At 47.5% G+C, this 23,256-nt stretch overlaps 1 protein-coding gene across 1 annotated transcript; it reads right to left on the bottom strand.

The window, feature by feature from the left end:
• Window positions 1-986: 986 nt before the first annotated feature.
• LOC144073970 (A disintegrin and metalloproteinase with thrombospondin motifs 12-like) lies at window positions 987-22,332 on the bottom strand. Its single transcript, XM_077599980.1, has 24 exons — window positions 22,152-22,332; window positions 20,651-20,991; window positions 14,625-14,802; window positions 14,051-14,226; window positions 13,135-13,218; window positions 12,915-13,039; window positions 12,651-12,800; window positions 12,444-12,587; window positions 11,739-11,883; window positions 10,869-10,961; window positions 10,656-10,801; window positions 10,415-10,584; window positions 10,066-10,199; window positions 9,802-9,922; window positions 8,444-8,688; window positions 8,221-8,362; window positions 7,514-7,640; window positions 7,217-7,427; window positions 6,239-7,153; window positions 3,534-3,686; window positions 3,301-3,447; window positions 1,754-1,900; window positions 1,535-1,688; window positions 987-1,467 (listed from the first exon to the last, which is right to left on the bottom strand). Exons 1-24 carry the CDS (start codon window positions 22,246-22,248, stop codon window positions 1,352-1,354), a joined length of 4,461 nt encoding a protein of 1,486 aa, XP_077456106.1. The 5' UTR covers window positions 22,249-22,332; the 3' UTR covers window positions 987-1,351.
• Window positions 22,333-23,256: the final 924 nt, after the last annotated feature.

Raw genomic sequence — 23,256 nt, 5'->3', positions numbered from 1 at the left:
CGCGTCGCTGAAAAGCCGATTTAAGAGTCGGTTGCTGAATTAGCCTTTTTTTTATAAACAACAAAGAAAGCTCATCATTATTTACAGTCTGTTTGAACTGGTAAAAAATGAAACGTGTTTTGGAAGACAAGTTGCATCCATCAATGAAGAAACCAATAAACAGGGAGCGTTTGATGATGTCAAATAACACCAGCTATTTAAAAATGCCTGTAAATTATCATTCAGTGTTCCTGAAACAAAAAAAAAAAACAGAAACTTTTGGGATTATGGAAACGCCAATCAAGAATTGGTGTTTTATTTGGTTTTGGTGCCGTTCATTTCACCCCAAAAATATATCTTTTGACACTATCAGTATACCGTATTTTCACGACTATAAGGCGCACATAAAAGTCTGAAATGTTCTCCAAAATAGACAGGGCGCCTTATAATCCAGTGCGCTTTATATATGGACCAATACTAAAATTGTTATCACGATAAAATCAAATAAATCAGTCGATAGGGTACACCATCTCTCACAACTACGGCAAGCAGCCCCTGCCCGACTCTATTTTCCCGTAGAAAAAGTACTGCGCAGTGACTGCTGGGATATATAGTTCTTTTGGCAATATACACCCAATGGATTGTGGCCTGGCGATCGGCATCAACACAGCTTTACGAAGCAACTTTGATGGATTTGTGGGTGATGATGACGTGAGTACATTGTAAAATGGCTAAATAAAGTACAACCCAACTCAGTTTTGCTTCCGTTGCCTTTTAAAAACGTGTTTTTAGCGTGTGGGTGTAGCGTGTATGTTTAAGCTGGTGTATATTTTGCCATGACTGGCTGCGTCTATAAAAACGGTGCGTCCTGTGTATGTGTAAAATACAGAAATAGCACTCGTTATTGACACTGCGGCTAAAAATACGATGCGCCATATAGTCGTGAAAATACGGTAACCTGAAATGATACTAATAGCTTTTGACTAAAAGGACTTGAACCCGAGCATCTCTTCTCATCCTCTTTAAATACGTTACCCTAAGGATAAACAATAGTCCTTGACGTAGTGGAAGTAGATTTCATTTATAATGTGTAAATATTTCTGAATGGATTACACGGAATGTCTGTCCACGCTGGATCAAATTTCACCAAAATCACAATTGGGCTAACGGGCTATCTTACGGTTAGCTAGCCATTCGTTTTAGCTGAATGTGTATTTTCCACGATTTTCTTCTAAATCCGCCGTAGGTCGACCGGCGTTCCGAAAGCGACCGCGTTGGACTTTAAAGACTGCGGCGATGGTCAAACGCTTCACGTTCTTTGTTGCAGGCCAGTTTGGAGCGCGGCGGCCAAGTGGGGGAAGCGCACCGCCATCTACGACCCGCAGGTGGCGCAACACTGTCTTTGCACCGACCGGAGAGAGCAGCGACCCAGAAGCTTCAGCTTGTCGCAGAAGCGCGAGGACATGGTGTTTTTCCGGCACGCCGGGCCTGCCAAAGGAAAGAGCGGTCGCCATCATTCGCTCGCCGCCGGCCGACGAAAGCCACGCCTACCAACCTGCGGCGCTTCGGCACTCCTGCGCGTTACACCCCCTGAGCGCTTCCGGTTTGGAGACGTTCTCGCAAAGGCTCTCGGTCACGACGGCGGAATCCCCTGCGCCGACGCAGGTGACGTGGCGCCGCTGGCGACCGCCCCCGCAGCTGGCGGAGCACTGAAAAGCGGTGGCCCCGTTAAGTTCGGGAAATGGATGGTTTTATTTCCTCCCGCCAGACGCACCTGCTCCCACTCTTCCGTACTCCAGATGGCGCAAGGTTTCAGGGCGCAGGCCTCCGTGCTGTTGGGCCTCGGCGTGGAACCGCAACCGTGCGGCGCCGGGCAGTACACCAGCCGCTCGCGCATTCCTTCTCCGCAGCTCCCGGAGCACTGAGGTAGGTAGGCGGCCATATTTGTTTTTTCTATTACAGTGGTACCTCGACATACGAGCAATTTGAGATACGAGTAAAATTTCAGGCAAATATTTATCTTGAGATACGAGACAAATTTTGATATACGCAGACAGTGGACAGGATTGGCTGCTCATAAAAACATCATGGTTACTGTCTTTCTGGTCGCAACTCCCTCGTGTAATGTCTCTACGAGCACTGGGCGTAGCCTTGCATTTTTTCAGTGTTTTCTTTTCCCGTTAGTCAGTGCGAATGGCGGAGCTTGCTCGCTAATACGAGAGGAGTATATACTACATCTCGTTGGCAAGTGGTGGTACGTTATCCTATGGTGAGGACATTTGTGTGCATTATTTTGGGAATATTTTGAAGGGAAGACAAAAGCAAACAACTCTCGATAGGTTGCATCTGAAAGTCAGGGTGGAGGCGGGGCCAAAAGAGCCAACCCGGGAGAAGAAAGGTATCAAAATGTCAAATAAAATTAGAATATAATTAAGTTTAGTGCAGATGAAACCTATGTTTGTGTGTCTGCATTGTAATCCAAGTTCATTTCAATTACCGTATTTTCATGACTATAAGGCGCACATAAAAGTCTTAAATTTTCTCCAAAATAGACAGGGCGCCTTATAATCCAGTGCGCTTTATATATGGACCAATACTAAAATTGTTATCACGGTAAAATAAAATAAATCCGTCGATAGGACAACTACGGCAAGCAGCCCCCGACTCTACTATTTTTCCGTAGATAAAGTACTGCGCAGTGACTGCTGGGATATGTAGTTTTTTTTTGTCAATACACCCAATGGATTGTGGCCTGGCGATCGGCATCAACACAGTTGCGAAGCATGGAAGACAGCCTTGGAATAGTTACGCTAGCTACTAGCTAGCTACCATTTGCGAATGAATTGTGGATGCCTGGACGAACGTATAAAACTCAGCGTTTTGGATGACTCATTTGGATAATTGTTCAATTCAAACACAGAAAATGAGGACTTTGATGGATTTGTGGGTGATGATGACGTGAGTACATTATAAAATGGCTAAATAAAGTACAACCCAACTCAGTTTTGCTTCCGTTGCCTTTTTCAAAACGTGTTTTTAGCGTGTGGGTGTAGTGTGCAAGAACTATATATCCCAGCAGTCACTGCGCACCGGAACCCGGAAATAGGCTGCTTCCGGTAGCCAGCGCTATTGCGGTTCGATATTCATATATAATATATATGCATCTAAAAAACGGTGCGTCCTTTGTGTGTGTAAAATACAGAAATAGCACTCGTTGCTGACACTGCGGCTAAAAATACGATGTGCCGAATAGTCGTGAGAATACGGTACTTTTTGCTATGTTACTAGCGCGTTGCCGTGCAAAAAAGTTTTTTTTTTTACCGGGCCCCAGGGTGACACGCTCCAGTTCCCGCATGGCTTGTGAGGGCAGGTCAAAGTGGCCACGGGTTTGCTGGACACCTCCTGACAATGGAAGGGACGTAGAGGACGTCGGTTCTGGGCGTCCACGCACTGGACGTCCCGGTACCGCTTTCCCACCACGGAACACATTTCCGGACACTGCGAAAGGTGGCGCTTCAGACCGATGGACGGATACGATTGGCGTTAGACGTTACCTTGGTCCAGCTGCCGCTCTGCCAGGCGGCGCACGGTTGAAGACGACAAGTCCGAGCGGGTTCGGGTTTCTCCGTCCCGGCGCAGTCCTCATCCTTTGTCGAACTGCACGTGACGCTCCGCCATATTGCCCCAATTCCACATGTGGTCGAGCACTGCTTAGGGACACAAAAAAACATCTTTGATTCTCAAATACAGTGGTACCTCGTCATACGACCGCTCGTCATACAAAATTCTCGTCTTACGGCGGAAATTTCGATCGAATAATTCGCCCGTCATGCGATCAAAATTTCGTGATGCGACCAAGCCAGGTCTTTTTTGCATATCTTTCGTGTATAACAATATTTACGAGCACGGAACGATTAATTCAGACGAGTTCCTCCTAGGACCAGGAAACGCACAACGCGCATGCGCGGGCAAAAAGAGGGCTTTCTGGGTAATGAAGTCTACTCGTGCACACAACACCGACCGATAGGCAATGGCAACCTTTCTCAGAATAAAACTTCATTACCCACAATCAATACGTGGGTGGGTAAGCTCAACTATTGTATTTCCTGTTATTCTTTCTAAGGAAAGAAGCTCCCGAGATCGTTCTTTAAAGACTATTTCTCGTTGGCAAGTGGTCGTGCGTTATCCTATTGTGAGGAGGACATTTGTGTGCATCATTTTGGGAATATTTTGAAGGCAATACAACAGCAAACAGTCCATCGATAGCGAACGTGAGGGTGGGTGGAGGCGTGGCAAACCGCCAACCCGGAAAACCGAGGTAACAAAAGATTACAACAAAATTAGAATTCAGTTTTGTGTAAAGTTACATTAAACAAATGTTTGACTGTCTGTATATATTAATGCAAGTTCATTTAAATTTGTTTGTTCCGTTTACGAGTGCGTTGTCGTGGAAAAAAAACGACCCCCCCCCCAAACGTCTCTGTCTCCCGTCGGCGAAATCTGCCCAATTTTAGTTAGATTAAACACATTTTATTACTATTACACCACTAGTTATGTGTTACTTTGTTAATAGATGGCAAATTAGAAGAAATCAAACATTTTTTCCAATCCAATATCCTGTTTTTGGTGTTTTTTCAGAGGGCTGGAACCAATTAATTTGTTTTCTATTCATTTCAATGGGAAACGTCGGCTCGAGTGACGAGAATCTGGTCATACGAGCTCAGTTCCGGAACGGATTAAGCTCGTATCTCGAGGTACCACTGTAAGGCCCGACTCTACGCCTTGGAGATAGACCGGCGGACATCCCGAGTTCCCCAAAAAACATTTCAGGGAGATGTTTGTTGACCCTAGCCAATTCCCCCGCTATTTTCCGGTTGCCATGCGACAGGATATTTTGTTTTGTCAACATGTAGCAGCAAGCGTAGCACTAGAACGCTAATGGTTACCAGAATGACTGCAAAAAAGGGGCATTTCCTGATGCCTTGTTTTGAGAGTAAGAACCATCAAATGGTGAAACAAACTAAAAAGGCAGATTTGAGTGCCAATTTGTTTTTTTTCCAATGGCCAATTCCATTAGCGCAGTCATTTTCAATTTTTGACACGCTCACCATGCAGCGGATTGGCCAATTTTGCTGTCAGAAGTAATCGGTGTGGTCTCTGTCAACTTATTATAGTTCATATTTTGCCGGCCTGCTTCCACTCACAACAACAACAACAACACCCTCAATCGCACAATCTGGCATGTTTAGATGTTAATACATGACAGTCTTTTGACATGCTCATAGCTGAATTCGCATACTTGTATTTCAGTATAGATGCAAAAACATGTAGTAGCAATAATAGAGGCGATCCTACTTTGCAAGGCCATGTTTAGTCTATATCACATGTGTCAAAGTGGCGACCCGGGGGCCAAATCTGGCCCGCCACATCATTTTGTGTGGTCCGGGAAAGTAAATCATGAGTGGCGACTCTCTGTTTTAGGTTCAAATTAAAATGAAGAGTATAGATGTGTATTAAATTTCCTGATTTTCCCTCTTTTAAATCAATCATTGTCATTTTTTAATCATTTTTTTCTGTGTTTTTAGTTCAAAAATCATTTTGTAAAATCTAAAAATTTATAAAAAAGCTAAAATAAACAATGTTTTAGATCTATAAAAAATGAGGAGTGCCGATTTTCTGTTTTAGGTTCAAATTCAAATGAAGAGTACATAGATGTATATTAAATTTCCTGATTTTCCCCCTTTTAAATCAATCATTGTCATTTTTAATCCATTTTTTCCGTGTTTTTAGTCCAAAAATCATTTTGTAAAATCTAAAAATATATTTAAAAAAAGCTAAAATAAACATTGTTTTAGATCTATAAAAAAACGGAATATTCAGGGCTTTTAATCCAGTTCTTTTAATCCATTTAAAAAAATCTAAATATTATATCTATAATGGTCCGGCCCACGTGAAATCAAGTTGACGTTAACGCGGCCCGCGAACCAACCAGAGTCTGACACCCTTGGTCTACATTAATGGTGATATTTCAGGGATGGCCGGTAGAAAAGTATTTAGAAATCCATTTTTCTCATGCTTAATGTATCAAAGCCACCATTCGGTTTTGTACGCATGGGCTTTTTGGTGAAAGCTAAAGACGCCAAGCTAGTTTTACGGCTTGCCAAAAAGCTTAGCGTCAGGCCAAAACAAATGCTAATGATTGTGGTCAGCCAGACAACACGAAGGTATTTGAAAATGGCCGCCAAATGTGTGCACCCACCTCACTCCAGTTTCCCACCAGCCAGAACACATCCGGAGTGGGATGGGGGGTCGCTTTCTTCGGGCTCTCGGAACGGGCGCCTTTGCTTCCGGACCAGGGTTTTTGTGTCGTGATGTTTTTCCCCGTCGTCACGGCGGGCGGCTTTGTTTTAATGAGCTTCATCGTGGTCCGGGTCCACGGCGCCGAGGGAGCTGGCGTCGTTTGGAAGTCGCTTTTGGGCGGAAATCCACCTGACTTCAACGTGGGAGTGGTCAGAACCACGCGTGGTGGGCTCGTCAGGTGGCCGTGCGTCCGAGGGGTGGACGCCGCCGTGGGAGGAGTGCGCTGAAGATTCATTTTGCTAGTAGCATGTGGGGCGGATGTGGTGGCCTCTGTGGTGGCGCTTAAGCCTGGCCCACTAGTTTGGAAACGGGGCGCCGTGATGACCCGCGGCGTTGACGCGGTGGATCGGAGCGGGCTTTGGAACCAGCCGGTGCCGACGTCCAGGTCCACGATGCCCTCCTCTTCTCGCGCCCGTTCTTCCGTCACGTAGTCGTAACCGGGACCGTTGGTCACCGCCTCGGCGCCGCTTCCCTCCTCGCCGTCCGTTTCGGTCTTTGGCTGACCGGGATCGTCTTCGCCGTCGGGGACGGCCATTTTAGCGGTGGAATGTGCCGCCGTGGGCGTGGCCGTGGCCCAGGGACTCGTAGGGGTCCCGATGGGGGAGGTAGTCTGAGTTGCGTTTCTCACGGGAGGGTCGACGCGGCGGTATTTGGGAGGAGGTCCCGGTCGTCGGCGAAGACTCGAGCTGGGGCAGCTCTGCAGGCCGCACAGCGATCGGGTGCGCGGTTTGGTCGTCAGGTGGCAGCTTTTTGGGGGTGCCAGAGCGCACGTCACGGTTCGGGAGCGAACCCCGCCTCCGCAGGTCACCGGACACTAGAAAGACGAGGGAAATTCGAGTTGGGAAATGCTCCAAAGGCCAGAGACGGTCTGACTCACGTCTTCCCAAAGTCCAACAAGCCAGTCCTGGCCACACGGCACATCTCGGTTACACGCGACCACGGCTTTGGGTTTGAGGAGGTGCTTGCACTCCACCGGGTGGAGCACCCGTTCCTCGCCCGAGACGGTGCGGACGCAGAGCACGGTGCGCTTTCTCAAGCCTTGGGAACCGCAGGCGGCCGTGCACTGTTGCCAGCCTCCCACCCACCACCTGTAGTCGGAGAGAAAAAGCAAAAGGAAAAAGGGCCGAGCTCCTCCAGGAAATGAGGCTAGATAAGAGTGGTCCGCGGACAAAACCTGGCGGGGCAGTCCATGTTCTTGCACTTCCTGTGTCTGTCTTCTGGACGCATCTCTGGGTCGCATAGCGATTGGTCCACGACGCCCACGTCGATCTCAAAGCACCGTGCCGGCTGGTGCTGGTCACCTGAGACAGACGGGCGGGTTTACTTTCTATTTCCCGATCGGCGTATTCCAAAACAAAGGGAAAATCAACGCTAGATAGGTGAAACGGAACAAAGCTGGACCATACCGGTTCTAAGGCCAAGCTCCAAAATTGGATCTGGATCCAGGACCGTGATCAGTTCTGGATCTGGATCCAGAACCGTGATCAGTTCTGGACCCGGATCCAGAACCGTGATCAGTTCTGGATCCGGATCCAGAACCGTGATCAGTTCTGGATCTGGATCCAGAACCCTGATCAGTTCTGGATCTGGATCCAGAACCGCGATCAGTTCTGGACCTGGATCCAGAACTGATCAGGGTTCTGGATCTGGATCCAGAACCACGATCAGTTCTGGATCTGGATCCAGAACAGTGATCAGTTCTGGATCCAGATCCGATATAACAGATCATACGGGAATATTTAGCCCATATACATGATCTTAAATGACTTCCAGTCTAGATTCAGAACTGATAGCAGTTCTGGATGGCGATGGAGAATCCCAGATCCTACAGAAGAACTGAACACTAGCCATAAAGAAATGCGTATTTAACAGAAGACGGACCTAATCCGCAGGTGGTGCTGCAGTCAGTCCAGGCGCCATGCCTCCAGGTGTACACGGATTTGATAACCTCGTTTCCCGTCTCTCTGCTCTTCTTAACGGTGTACTCGTACTTGAGGCCAGGGTTCTTTTCCTGAAACAACAACTGGAGCATCGCGTGGACCACGATGGGTCTCAGGCGGACGTCAAAATGTCCGCTCTCGCGCCCCGTCCGGGACGGGCGTACCTGGAGCACGACCGGCTCTTTGGTGGGTCCGGGCGCGGTCAGGTTCTCCATGTTGCCGTCGCGTTCGTAGTAGAAGGTGGTCCCGCCGGCTTGGTACTCCCCGTTCCATTGGATGATGAAGTTGCCGTTGAGAAAGTAGTCCTCCGACCCTTGTCTCCTGAGAGCCAGGAAGTTCCCCGCCTCCTCCGTTTCCTTCACCAGGATGTCCCGGGCCCCCTGGGGTATCACCCCCACGTCCACGTACCCTGCGAGCCAGAGAGAGAGAGAGAGAGAGTCACGGCCAGGTAGCGGATGATGGCCCACCGTGGCTGCCGCATCCAGACCACCGCCACGTTTCTCTGATCTTTAATAGGGGCCCGGCCCACTCCGTCTACGAGGGAGGCGGCTTGGCATGTGTGTGTTCGGCCTGGTGGGGGGGGCCCCGCCTTTTTTTTTCGCTGTCTGGAGGCGGGGGCCATGACGGCGGAGGACTGAGTCACTGCGAGGGGCTCGGCGTCCTTTAACGATGTTTGCCGGAAGGTGCGTGTCTTTTTACCTTTTGCGCCTCCCAGGAGGAGGCTTACGTGGCTTACGTGGTTTACGTGTGTCTAGACCAGGGGGGCGGGAACCTTTTTTCACCAAGAGAGTCATAAACAATTCATATTTTCTAATGTTATTCCTTGAGAGCCATGCTCCAAATTCATGCCTTTGTTTTGAGTCATTTCACCACTTTTAAAGTGGAAAAAACTCTTTTGACAACATTCTTATGCAGTTGCTAATCAATGAAAGTATGCATTCTAATGCAAAAAAATGAAGATTAAAGCAGCTCTAGACGTAGTATCTCATCTCTGTCACCAGCGGTTTCCATATTTTAGCTCACAAGTTAACGGAGAGCCAGATTCACCCATCCAAGAGCCACATGTGAAATTAATAGCTGAAAAAAAATTGCAAAGTAGTGAATTCGCGATAATCGAGGGAACCAAGATGGCGCCGTTCAAGTGGAAGCCGGCGGCGGTAGCTCCGTCCACTCTTGCTCGTTTTGTTTTTGCTGCTTTTCTGTCTTAATGTTTTGATTTGGTGATTCTCAATGATCCCATTTCCTTTGATTTGCTTTGTACTTTGTGCTTTTGCTTTGTTGTTCTGTCTAATCATCCTCTTGCTACTGCCACAATGAAATTTCCCGAATATGGGATGGATAAAGTTATCCAATCCAATCCAATTACCGTACATCACCCAATAGAATTTGCGCAATCTCTGCCGTCTGCCTGGGCCTTTTGTCACCCTCTAGCTGTGAAGTTGAGCAACTTCGGAAAAGTGGCTTCCTGATTCTCTTTAAAAACGGCGCTCCTCGTCCTTGAGGTGACGGGCGAGGAACTCACCGGAACCTTCTCCCTTCTCAAACGACTTGTAGACCGTCTTGCAACTGGTCCCGTCACCCAAGCACACGCCGCAACGATCCTCCACCGCGTTGGAGTCGATGCCGTAATCGCAGCCCACCTCCTGAAGGACGTGATACATTTCACGTCACGTTTCGTGGGGGGCGAGGGGGAAGAAAGACTGCGAATCCGTGGTCATGGCGCGAGGTCTTTGATGGGTCGCCATACCTCCCCAGCCTGTCTGAGTCTCTTACCCAGCCACACTACCTTGCACACTCCGTTGACGCAGATGTTCCTGGAGTTGTTGTTGACGAAGCACGGCGTCCCGTCGGTCACCGTGTCCAGCATCTTCTCGGAAAAGTACTCCGTGTCGGGCCGGCAGTGGAGCTCGCAGGGATTGGCTGCGGATAGGAATACAAGTATATACTTTTCTAAGTAGGCAGCAGTGTTAAACCACATATTAGACACCCCCCGTATAAGCCGTACCCTTAAAATTGCCTTCAAAAGATTGAATTTGACCATTTCTCTCGTATAAGCCGCCCCCTGATTCATCATTTTTAAATGCTGCCCTCTAGCGGAGAGGACGCGCACTCGCACGGCTTGTTTGAGCACTCACTGGGGTTCGCCACGGGAATCCACTTGTAGAGCTCGTTGAGGTAGGGCACCGAATCAAACTCGCTGCACAGCATCTCTCTAAAAGTGGGCGTGTCCTTCTGGCAGGCTCGCGTGTTGCAGGTCCGATAGCGCTTCCTCTCCCCCGTGCAGTACTTGCCCCCGAACTCGGGTCTGCGGACGCCAAAGTCCGTCAGAGAGCGCAAAGGTCTCGGCGCCGCAAATGGCGTCGGACGGGTTCTCACTTGGGGTCGTCGCACTCCCTCTCCGCCGACTGAACCCCCGTTCCGCAAGTCCTGGAGCAGTGAGACCAGGCGGTCCATTGTCCCCAGCCCCCGTTCACCGTCTCGGGGAGTTTGCCCACGATGACGCACTCGCCCGAGATGCACCACTGGAAGTAGGCGAGACCCGGTCACGAGGGGGACCAAGGGCCGGCCGGGGGTTTTCCCTCCCGGTACCTTCTCCGGTCCGCAGCGAGTCCCGTCGATGGGCGAGTCCAGTTTGGAGCGGCAGGTGCCGTTCACGGAGCACCAGAGAATCTGGCAAATGTTCTAGATCGGGACAAAAAAAGGACATTGAATTGAATGTTCTGGACCGTTGGGTTTCGTTATTGTGTTACTCCAGTGGTCTCCAAACTATTCCACGGTGGGCCGCAGTGGGTGCGGCTTTTCATTCTAACCCAGAAAGAGGAAATCTTTTTTTAGCCAATCAGGTGTCCTACAAGGGCAATCAGTGGATTGCAGTCAGGTGCTTCTTGTTTTCTGCAGAAATCTCATTGGTCAAAATGTCTGTGCTGGATCGGTTGGAACAAAAACCTGCACCCACAGCGGCCCTCGAGGACCGGTTTCGGGACCCTTGTGTTACTCTGTGTTCAAACTAGGTCGCTGTTTGTCCAACACGATTCTTTATTAGAACAATGTATGTCGTGTTTGGGTAAGGTCGATGACCTCAAAGACCGGGAGGGATTATGACTTTAATATCACATATCTGACCCCCGACTCTATTCTCGGAATTCTGGCTTTTATCTGAGGATGGTCAGAAGTCAGAATTCGGAACATAAGTCTAACACTTTGGAGTCAGAATTCCAATTTATTTTTGAGAACCCGTACAAATCGACGGAGAAAAAGATGGGGAATAATCTTGACGAGGAACCCTCGTTTAGGATGTGAATTGCTTCTTTAGTGTCAAGACGTTCAGACAAAAAGACTTATGAAGAAGGGGTGGATTTAATGATAGCTCCGCCCCCTGTCATTAAATCCACCTGCACTCCTTCGTCAGTCAAGACTTTTTGTCACTTTCGAATGCACCACGTTCAAGTGGGTACTCACGTCCACCTCATGGCAGAATGTGGCGTTGGGCCCGTACTGGAGCTGGCACTGGTGGTGCGGGGTGTAGCGGACGCCCAGGCGCGCCAAAGGGGTGGTCAGGTCTCTCTTGGACGGACGGTCATCCAGACAGAAGCCCCAGCCGCGGCTGCCGGAGAGGACGGACAATGTCAATACGGCGTCCAAAATGGCGGCCGCCCGCGGACTCCCGAACCGTGGCCGGATGATTCGCCTAAAGACGTTTCGCTGACGGACGTTTGACAGACGGACAGGTCGCCGAATGGACGTTCCACCGAACGAATGGTCGTATATATGGACGTTTTTTTGCCTTATCGCGACATCATCGCAACATTTTACCGAGGAATTCACTTCCCTGGGCTCGGTTCTAATGTCCAAAGAGCTCCAGTATTTGTATTTGATCATTAAATGCTGTTTTAGGATGGATTTAACATGATTGCTGTCATTATATGCCGTGTACTTGTATTTAGAAATATGCCCAGCGGGGGGCAGTACATGCCCTTGTTATTGCGGGGTACACACACGATCCGGGGGCGGGGCGAGCGCGCCGGCGAAACCTCCGTTCGGCCGAACAGCCGTTCGGCCGATTGACCGTTCGGCGACCTGTCCGTCTGTCAAACGTCCGTCGGCGAAACGTCTTTAGGCGACTCATCCGAGCACCCTCCCGAACAAACGAAGCCGCTCGCTCACTCCAGGAAGCGAGTGATGTAGTCCTTGGAGCAGGACGACCAGGTGAGAGGCGAACTGTCGTACATCAGCTGGCGGGACATGATGAAGGGGTGCCTGCCTCCCGCCTCGCAGTCATTGCCTTGGCCGTCGTGGTGGATTCCGAAACTGCGCTTCAACACACGCCACGGTCACCGCCGCACTTGGACATTCTTGGCCATAGACGCGCACCTGTGACCCATCTCGTGGGCGATGGTGAAGGCCACGGGTAAACCCGAATCCTCGTTGATGTTGCAGCTTCGGTGCGGTTGGCACATGCCCGAAAGATGAGACAGGCCCAGGGTCTCGCAGGGTTGGTTCATTCCGGCGCAGATGTCCTTCCTGAGAATCCAAAATGTCCAGCAAAGGAACATTTGAGTCTTCTTGGTTCCTCGCGTTCTTCACGTTCTTTGCGTTCCCCCCACGTTCCTCCCGTTCCTCACGTATCTGCCTTACCTGGTGACCAACACGGCCAGGTCGTGATGGGCGGGATGCGTGTCACTCTGTGGATTTAAATTCTTCTGCCAGGCGCAGAAGCTGGACAGAGTGGTGTCGGCGTGGTGCACGATCTTCAAGTCTTTCTGTGTGCTCAGAGTGAAAAGCGTTAGGATTTATTTTTCTTTCCCCGTTCTCCTGGAAACGCCACGTGGGCCGGCGGCGGCGGCGCCGTCTCAACCTCTTCTCCTTGCAGGAGAATCAGACGAACTAGGAGAACGTGGATGGCGTTCCCGATGCTGGCGTCGTGGAAGATGCCGGCGACCTGGCAAACACACGTGACAGGACATGTTTTTATTTTAAAAAATAGATGGCCTTCATTTTACAATGTTCTCAGCTTTTAGTGCAAACCTGCTTGAATGTAGGTTTCTGATAAATACCGTATTTTCACGACTATAAGGCGCGCATAAAAGTCAAAAATTCTCTCCAAAATAGACAGGGTGCCGTATAATCCAGTGCGCTTTATATATGGACCAATACTAAAATTGTTATCACCATAAAATAAAATGAATCAGTCGATAGGACAACTACGGCAAGCAGCCCCCGACTCTACTATTTTCCCGTAGATAAAGTACTGCAGTTTTAGCGTGTGGGTGTAGCGTGCAAGAACTATATTTCCCAGCAGTCACTGCGCACCGGAACCCGGAAATAGGCTGCTTCCGGTAGCCAGCGCTATTGCGTTTCGATGTTCATCCATATATAATATACAATATATATGCGTCTAATGAAATGGTGCGTGCTTTGTGTGTCTAAAATACAGAAATAGCACTCGTTACTGACACTGCGGCGTAAAATACGATGCGCCAAATAGTCGTGAAAATACGGTAAATCAAAATCCCAATACATCTTAAAGGATTTATAGCACTTAATATGGGACTTCATCTGGGAAACAGCACCCTCGTGTGTACAAGTAAGGTAACTGAGTGCTTGCCCACTAGTGAATGCGAGTGGTATTGCAGCCAATTCTTGTTTATTTCCACCAAAACCACACGTTGAAAGATGGAACCGGACAGATTTTGAACGGATGCGGGAATAATCCAGCGTAAAATTGCAGAATCCATTTTTTTTGGGGTGGGGAAAAGATAGCTGAGGCTCACCATGTTCATGATGGTGAAGATGTAAGACTCCACGTTATCGGCGCCGTGGTAGTCGATGAGTTTGGAATCGGCCACGACCATGGTCTCCACCCAGCGCTCCCTACTGACGGAGCGCCGTGGGCGGTGCTTCCTCGGACCTTCGTCCAGGTCTGGTCTCAACCGGTCGCCGTCTGAGTCTGAGACGGAGCAAATATTGGAGTTATTTACCACATTTTTGTGTTTTAGATAAAAGTCCCAGTCGTGTCATTGTCTACGAATCAGAAAAGGAATGAGTAGGTGTTACGGGGAGATTTTATTTGACACTTTTAAATCCAAGATTTCAATTTTTGGCTTAATGTAAGCTACTCTTTTTTTTTTGACTAACTTTTTGTAAAAGCAGGGCGGGGTCTGGCAAAAAAAAATCCCTAGGACTTTTTAATCTTAGGGATTTGATGTTTCAATCTTGGGCGGCGCGTGGTTCAAGTGGTTAACACGTCTGCCTCGCAGCTCTGAGATGAAGGGTTCGATCCCCTGGCGTGGCTTTTCTCCGGGTACGGCTAATTTCCATCGTTAAGAAAATGAAAAGTTTCTCAACCTGTCACTCCACACGGGCCGGCGGTCCCTTTGCCCCCGCCGCTTCGTTTATCCCGGCGCGTTGCCGCGGTAACTCTTGGCGAGACCACGTGCGGCTCCGGGGAACCTTGGGGATCGCTCGCCGTCTTTGGGAGGGGCTCGATGAAAAACTGACCCTCGGGCAGGGAGAAGAAACCTCTCTGTTGAGGAATGACAAGCACGGGATGACACTTGCTTACCGTATTCTTTCCAATACCATACCTGTCAACCTCTGCCGATAACTGCCCTTATAAATGATTATGATTCAATCCCTTACAAACCCCCCAAAAAACCTTACAAACACCGTACGTCGTACGGTGTTTGTAAGGTTTTTTGGGGGGTTGTAAGGGGAATCATAATCATTTATAAGGGCAGTTATCGGCAGAGGTTGACAGGTATGCAATACACAATTCAAAGATGTAAAAAAATCACTTTTTTTGATCCGAAACCGAGAAAAAAACATTCGTCATGGTCCTGGTTTTTGTTTGACAGCGTATCAAAGTAGCAGCGGTTAAAACACGTCCGTCACTATTCATCAACGGGCTATTAAATATTTCTGCCTTTCTTCTTTTGTGCCCCACAGGCACAGATTCCATGTGCAAAAAAACAAAACAAAAAGCGAGACGTATGTCTTGCCAAGTATGCCATGCAAGTTCCTACTGGTGAAGGAAGCGCTTTCCGACCAAGACACACGCCCTCCGGCCAAAACAGCTATTATGGACAAACACACACACACTTAAGAGAAAAAGCTCCTATGTACTTCTTATTTTGGGCTACACAAAAAACATGTTTTTTGCTAATAACCTTCTTAGGCGTATCCCCTGCAAAATGAAGTTGCAATGCTACTCATAGCGACGTAGCATATAGAGCAAGGGTGTCAGACTCGGGTTGGTTCGCGGGCCGCTTTAACGTCAATTTGATTTCACGTGGGCCGGACCATTTTTGATATAATATTTAGATATTTTTTTGATAAATGGATTAAAAGAACTGGATTAAAAGCCCTGAATATTCCGTTTTTTATAGATCTAAAAGATTGTTTATTTTAGCTTTTTTTATTTATTTTTTAGATTTTACAAAATGATTTTTGAACTAAAAACACAGAAAAAATGGATTAAAAAATGACAATGATTGATTTAAAAGGGGGAAAATCAGGAAATTTAATATACATATATACTCTTCATTTGAATTTGATCCTAAAACAGAAAGTCGGCACTCCTCATTTTTTTATAGATCTAAAAGAATGTTTATTTTAGCTTTTTTAAATATATTTTTAGATTTTACAAAATGATTTTTGAACTAAAAACACAGAAAAAATGGATTAAAAAATGACAATGATTGATTTAAAAGGGGGAAAATCAGGAAATGTAATATACATGTATACTCTTCATTTGAATTTGATCCTAAAACAGAAAGTCGGCACTCCTCCTATTTGTATAGATCTAAAACAATGTTTATTTTAGCTTTTTTAAATATATTTTTAGATTTTAGATGGTGTAGAGGAAGTATGGTAGTATTTACGTATAAATACTGTGAGTGAGCTTTCCCGTTTATTCCAGCACTCTAAACGAGTGTTGGCTTCTGCTATGTTTGGAGGCGTGGCCTACTCAAGGGCATTTATTCAGACTCCAACTTGCTGAGAAACTGGACTGCCACCTCAGCAACCCGTGTTTCTCCTAGCCTGCAAATCTGGGTTCAAAATGCCCCAAAACAATCCGTTCCTCAAACGATGGCCAAATTCCTTCTCTGACCTCGGTGACCTTTGACCTCCCGGCCCCAACCCCGATCCCCTCTTTTGTCTCGTCTCGCAAACTCATCATGGGGTTTGACTCTAATCTGTCCGTTCTTGAGTCATCTTCGATACAAACGTGGCTTTTTGGTCCACGCGTGACCGAATCATTGCGTTTGTGAACTTCGCTAGCCTCGGAAAAATCAATGCCAAAAAACACGGCCGAGTGATTAGCGGGTCGGCCTCACGGTGAGGGGGACCTGGGTTCAAAATCCAGGTCGCTGCACCTTGGTGGAGTTTGCGTGTTCTCCCCGGGCCAGCGTGGGTTTTCTCCGGGTACTCCGGTTTCTTCCCACATTCCAAAGACGTCCATGGTAGGCTGATTGGACACTCTAAATTGCCCCTAGCTAGGAGTAATTAAACAGAAAAAATGGATTAAAAAATGACAATGATTGATTTAAAAGGGGGAAAATCAGGAAATTGAATAGATATCTATACTCTTCATTTGAATTTGATCCTAAAACAGAAAGTCGCCACTCATCATTGACTTTCCCGGGCCACACAAAATGATGCGGCGGGCCAGATTTGGCCCCCGGGCCACCACTTTGACACATGTGCTAATATGAGCGTCACAGTGGCATTGACACTACCTCTACCACCACTTTAATCATAATTTAGTTTTTTATGACTCTTCTGCATGCATGAGATCATTGATACTGATTTATTAGCAACAGCATAACAATGTTGTCAAAAGAATTCAGAGACTTTTTGTCATTTAAAAGTGGTGAAATGAGCAAAAAAATCACACTTCATGTATTTTTACTTTTCAATTCTGAGAATGGCTCTCAAGAAATAACATTAGAAAATAGGAATTGTTTATGGCTCTCTCTGTCAAAAAGGTTCCCCACCCTCTCTAAATAATTTAAAAGAATTTGGGAGATTTGACGCGGGGTGAAAGTGTGCGGCGGCCGCTTTAAAAACGCCTCGTCGGCACGACGACCTGCTGGGATACGTTCCAGCCACCGCGGGCGGCGAGCGGATATATTTTCTTGGCTCCGACGTGTAAAGACGTGTAGAAAGACGGCTACGAGACGGAGGAACGTTTATTTTTCCGTGTTTTGGCCGCCGTCGGTAGCGACGGGTGTCCGAATTTCATCGGGTATCGCCGTCAATGGCTCCCAAGTTGTGTAAATTGGCAATGGCGCGTGGTTGGGCCTTGCCACACCCCCTCGCCGTGAAAACATGTCAGACGTAGAAGACGAAATTTGGCCCGAGGGGAGTTAACGGCAAAAGTATTTTGTGTACAAAGGAGTTTTATTTTGGCGGTGCCACGTATTGTGGATATTCGTTCATCCATTTTCCTTCGCTACTTCTGGTGAATAGAAGCTTATCAGAGCTAATGTTCAATCATGTTTTTGCATGAATGTTTGATTTATTTCGTGTTCTAAATGTTTTTCTAAAACCTGAAAAATGGGTGGCCAAAAATGAGGAAAATATTCGGGTGCACAACGCCCCCTCTGGCCAATAAGCGTTTGGCAAAGGTGAACCGGTTGCTAAAAAACATAGCAATTTTGTATGAGTGGCCCAGTGGATGAGTGGTTTTCATGTCGGGCTTACAGTCGTATGGTCCTGGGTTCGAATCCAGGTGGGTGCTCACTGTGTGGAGTTTGGGTATGTTCTCCTTGGACCTGCGTGGGTTTTCTCTGGAAACTCAGGTTTACGCCCACGTTCCAAAAAAACATGCACGCTAGGCTAATTGGATGCTAAATTGGCCCGAGCTAAGAATGATTGGTTGTTTGTGTAGTCGTGCCCTGCCATTGGCTGGTCACCGATTTAGCTGGAATAGGCTCCAGCACCCCCCCTTGTGAAGGAGTTGCTAAAAAACACAGCAATTTTGTATGAGTGGCCCAGTGGATGAGTGGTTTTCATGTCGGGCTTACAGTTGTACGGTCCTGGGTTCGAATCCAGGTGGGTGCTCACTGTGTGGAGTTTGGGTATGTTCTCCTTGGACCTGCATGGGTTTTCTTTGGCAACTCAGGTTTACACCCACATTCAAAAAAACATGCACGCTAGGCTAATTGGATGCTAAATTGGCCCGAGCTAAGAACGATTGGTTGTTTGTCTAGTCGTGCCTGCCATTGGCTGGTCACCGATTTAGCTGGAATAGGCTCCAGCACCCCCATTGTGAAGGAGTTGCTAAAAAAAACACAGCAATTAGCCCAGTGGATGAGTGGTTTTCATGTCGGGCTTACAGTTGTATGGTCCTGGGTTCGAATCCAGGTGGGTGCTCACTGTGTGGAGTTTGGGTATGTTCTCCTTGGACCTGCGTGGGTTTTCTCTGGAAACTCAGGTTTACGCCCACATTCCAAAAAAACATGCACGCTAGGCTAATTGGATGCTAAATTGGCCCAAGCTAAGAATGATTGGTTGTTTGTCTAGTTGTGCCCTGCCATTGGCTGGTCACCGATTCAGCTGGAATAGGCTCCAGCACCCCCATTGTGAAGGAGTTGCTAAAAACACAGCAATTTTGTATGGTTAGCCCAGTGGATGAGTGGTTTTCATGTCGGGCTTACAGTCGTATGGTCCTGGGTTCGAATCCAGGTGGGTGCTCGCTAGGCTAATTGGATGCTAAATTGGCCCAAGCTAAGAATGATTGGTTGTTTGTCTAGTTGTGCCCTGCCATTGGCTGGTCACCGATTCAGGGTGTCCCCCGTCTGGTGCCCGATGTTAGCTGGAATAGGCTCCAGCACCCCCCTTGTGAAGGAGAATTAATGAATCAGAAAGTAGAAATTGCCTTTGCAGGGCTCGTCGCTTTACGTCAAAGCTGCGCGTCTCTGTTTTTGTTGTTTTTTCTCCTCGAGAACGCAGCTGGAAATGTTTCCGCCCCACATCTGTCTATAAATTGGACTCGCCGGGGATTTAAAGAACGTCAAACCTTCTACGAGAGCAAACATTCTGGAAAAACTATCCAAATCCATTCTCTGGAGTGGGAAGGAAGAAAAGCTAAAGTTTCGTCTTTGAGTGACAGCTGGGGGGGGCCGGACCGGGAAGGCTGCCGCGTACTCGGCCGACGAGTCACGTATGACAAATGAGGCTCGACGGGGAGAGTCGGCGGCGTGAGCCAATCGGAACGTGTTGCTGTCGTGGGGCAGGGAATCATTGCGCAATATTCCTGACAAAAAACAGGAATTCAAGTCATTTTCATCAATCTGGGGCTGATGTCAATGAGTTTATCACTTGCAGACGCCCAATCTGTCGGGAGTGGGAGACCGGCTGGCAGCCAATGTTTGGATGTCGATGGCCATCCGTGGCAGAAAGTGCGTTCGTTTCGGGCCACTTCCTGCTGATTTGGGGGAATTTTTGCGTCACTTCCTGTTCATGTCGGGGCAAAAAGAGGACGTCCTGTTGAAGGGGAGGAGCCTATCCCTGCTGACTTTAGGCACCCTGAACGGGTGGCCAGCCAATCCCCTTTGTTGCTGGTCAAATGATGATTTATTTATTTATTTGCAAGAAAAAAATGGGCTTAAGACAGGGGTGTCAGACTTGGGTTGGTTGGCGGGCCGCTTTAACGTCAACTCGATTTCACGTGGGCCGGACCATTTTAGATATAATATTTAGATTTTTTTTTTTAATAAATGGATTAAAAGAACTGGATTAAAAACCCTGAATATTCAGTTTTTTATAGATCTAAAACAATGTTTATTTGAGCTTTTTTAAATATATTTTTAGATTTTACAAAATGATTTTTGAACTAAAAATACAGAAAAAATGATTAAAAAAATGACAATTATTGATTTAAAAGGGGGAACATCAGGAAATTTAATAGACATCTATAATCTTCATTTTAATTTGATCCTAAAACAGAAAGTCGGCACTCCTCATTTTTTTATAAATCTAAAAGATTGTTTATTTTAGCTTTTTAAAAATATTTTTAGATTTTACAAAATGATTTTTGAACTAAAAACACGGAAAAAATGGATTAAAAAAATGACTGATTGATTTAAAAGGGGGAAAATCAGGAAATTTAACATACTACATCTATACTCTTCATTTGAATTTGATCCTAAAACAGAAAGTCGGCACTTGATTTACTTTCCCGGGCCACACAAAATGATGCGGCGGTCCAGATTTGGCCCCCGGGCCACCACTTTGACACATGTGGCTTAAGAGCACACGATTTGCCGACTTGTCCAAACATGGAGTCGGTGGCTTTAAAAATGGCGCGCCCGCTACTCGGTGCCAATAGGATCTACGGTTTATGCATTTTGGACGGGATTCCTTACCAGTCCGCCGCAGGCGCTGATGGCGGCGGTCCCTTTCACGCCCGACGCCTCCACCGTGCCGAGAAGGTGGCAGGACGGCGAGGGCCCGCTCTCGGTCCGCCCGGCGCCGCCGTGGCGCCTCTCCAGGACGTAGTGGTCGGAAAGCAGGCCCCGGTTTTCCGTCAGATTGAGCGTCAGGGCGCGACCCGTGTAGTTGAGCTTGTAGTAAAAGCGCTCCGGCGTTCCCAGTTCTCGCCTGACGCGTCCATGCTGGGAGTGGTGGGACAGACAATGGGACAGGAAGTCCCCCTCGGCGTTGGTTTTCACCGGGTGGACGATGGACACCGACGGTGAGGCGCCGCCTGGAGGTCCATGTGGGGGAAAGGGGAAAAGAACATAGATGGTCCGCATTGGGCTTTAGGTTTTTTTTTTAGGGTCACTTGTTGCTAGGCAGAATTTGAAAAATGCTATGTTATGATTTAGGCCAGGGGTAGGGAACCTATGGCTTGGGAGCCAGATGTGGCTCTTTTGATGGGTGCATATGGCTCTACGCTAACCTGGGAGCTAAAAATATGGAAGCCGTCAGTGAGAGTTGATTCCCGAACGCACCAATAGGAGACTTTTTCTACTTTAAAAGTGGTTAAATGAATAAAATTAAAAAAAAATGTGCACATTTTCATGTATGTTTACTTTTAAATTTGGAGTATGGCCCTCAAGGAATAATATTTGAAATTATTGTTATGGCTCTCTGTGTCAAAAAGGTTCCCGACCCCTGATTTAGGCGGACAGACGCTTAGTGCGTCGGCCTCACAGTTCTGAGGTCGAGGGTTCGAGCCCAGGCCAGTCCTCACTTTGTGGAGTTTGTATGTCCTCCCTGGGCTTGCGTGGGTTTTTTTCTGGGTACTTTGCTTTCCTCCCACATTTTTCCAAAACATGACACACTGAATGGGTGGCCAGCCAATCGCAGGGCACGAGAAGACAAACAATGACTAATTACCCGTAGTTAGGGACAATTTAGCGTACTATTACCCTAGCGTGCATGTTTTTGGGAGGTGGGAGGAATACCCAGAGAAAACCCATGCAAGCCTAGGGAGAACATGCAAACTCCACACATTGCGAACTGACCCGGCATCGAACCCACGGCCCCAGAACTGCGAGGCAGTTGTGATAACCACTCGGAGACCGTGCTACCTGTGGCTATATAGTATGTCATGTTTTTTAGGCGATAGTTATCCCCCCAAAAAACTGTGATATGTGACATTACCAGATGCATTTTTAGTCTGTTGTGTGCTATTTTGCCACGACTTGAACGTCTAATCTTTCTGTTCTTGGCATTTGATCAATTCAAAAACCAGCCCCCAAAAATGCAACCTATCATCCACCACGACAGATTTATTTCGATCTAATTTCCCCCTTTCATTGTGCATTGTTTGGCCGGCGCCACTTTGAATCAGGTGCGACTCGTAGGCCGTCCCGGCTTTCCCCACGGCGGATTTACTCGCGGCAAAAAAAGTGACCTGACCTGCTCCCGCCAAGACGGAAAGGTTCGATTCCGGCTGGCCCGAAATCCAGTGGTGCAGCAAGAGGAGAAGAAGCGCGCGCTCCAGCCACCATGGCATTATTTCATGGGAGCAAACTCCGAGCCGCAGGGGGGGTTAAAGGAGTCCTACGGGGGTGTCGGGACCGACTGCGTCCTGCCTCATCCAGCCGGGCCGGGGCTGTGCTGGGGGAAGAAAGGAGTCAGGAGAAAGTTCCAGGGGAGGGGGAGTGAGAGAGGGAGGGAGGGAGTCGGGGAGGCAGGGAGGCACGAAGGCTGGCCGTGGAGGGGGGGAGAGAGTTAGTCAGTTCTTGGGCTGGATCTGGTGTCTGCTTTCCTTCTCCCAGAAGCGACGTGGCTTCCAACCTTGCCTCAACTTGCAATCTTCTTCTCGCAAACACAGCTGCGTGTCATCATTTTCACTACCTGGAAAAAAAAACGTCAAGATCTGACGACCGCGGTCGTCATTAACCCTTTACGAAGCACACGTCGACCGCCACGGACGTCCAGTTCCGTCGTTGTACTCCCGACGGATGGGGCGTTCATCGCCGTCAATGGTTCTGAAATGCAATCGTTCAATGTTAGCCATCGCGGCTCAAACGGATTTGACTTTTAGCGCTGACAATGGCCGTCAGTGAAGTGAGTCATTGGATTGGATTGGATTGGATAACTTTATTCATCCCGTATTCGGGAAATTTTGTTGTCGCAGTAGCAAGGGGGTGAGAATACAGACACAGAAAAATACATTTTAGACATAAATAGATAGGTAATAAGTGGGTTGATAAATAAATACACAAATAAATATATAAATAAATAAGCGTATTGCTGAAATATATATATATATGTATATATGTATATATATATACATATGTGTATATATATATATATGTGTATATATATATATATATATATATATATATATATACATAAACATACATATATAAGCACACGTCTCTTCTTGTCAATGGCAGGCGATGAGTTAAACCCTATAAATTTATTTATTTTTAATTAGGTTATTGGGGGCCTTTATTTATTTTATTTAAATGGTCATTCGTTTTTTTATTATTTTGTATTTGTGTTGATGCATGAA

Source organism: Stigmatopora argus, chromosome 5 (genome assembly GCF_051989625.1).
Source record: "Stigmatopora argus isolate UIUO_Sarg chromosome 5, RoL_Sarg_1.0, whole genome shotgun sequence".
Lineage (NCBI taxonomy): Eukaryota > Metazoa > Chordata > Actinopteri > Syngnathiformes > Syngnathidae > Stigmatopora > Stigmatopora argus.
The sequence above is the reverse complement of the archived record's forward strand: the minus strand, read 5'-3'. Positions and strand labels throughout refer to the sequence as shown.

What these genes read in the sequence shown, in the direction of transcription:
- LOC144073970 (XM_077599980.1), bottom strand. Translation starts at nt 22,248, where the DNA reads ATGCCATGGTGGCTGGAGCGCGCGCTTCTTCTCCTCTTGCTGCACCAC. An exon ending in AAGAGCCGGTCGTGCTCCAG is followed by an intron (nt 8,363 to 8,443) that starts GTACGCCCGTCC and finishes GCGATGCTCCAG; the next exon opens with TTGTTGTTTCAGGAAAAGAA. An exon ending in GGAGTGCCGAAGCGCCGCAG is followed by an intron (nt 1,468 to 1,534) that starts GTTGGTAGGCGT and finishes TTCCTTTGGCAG; the next exon opens with GCCCGGCGTGCCGGAAAAAC.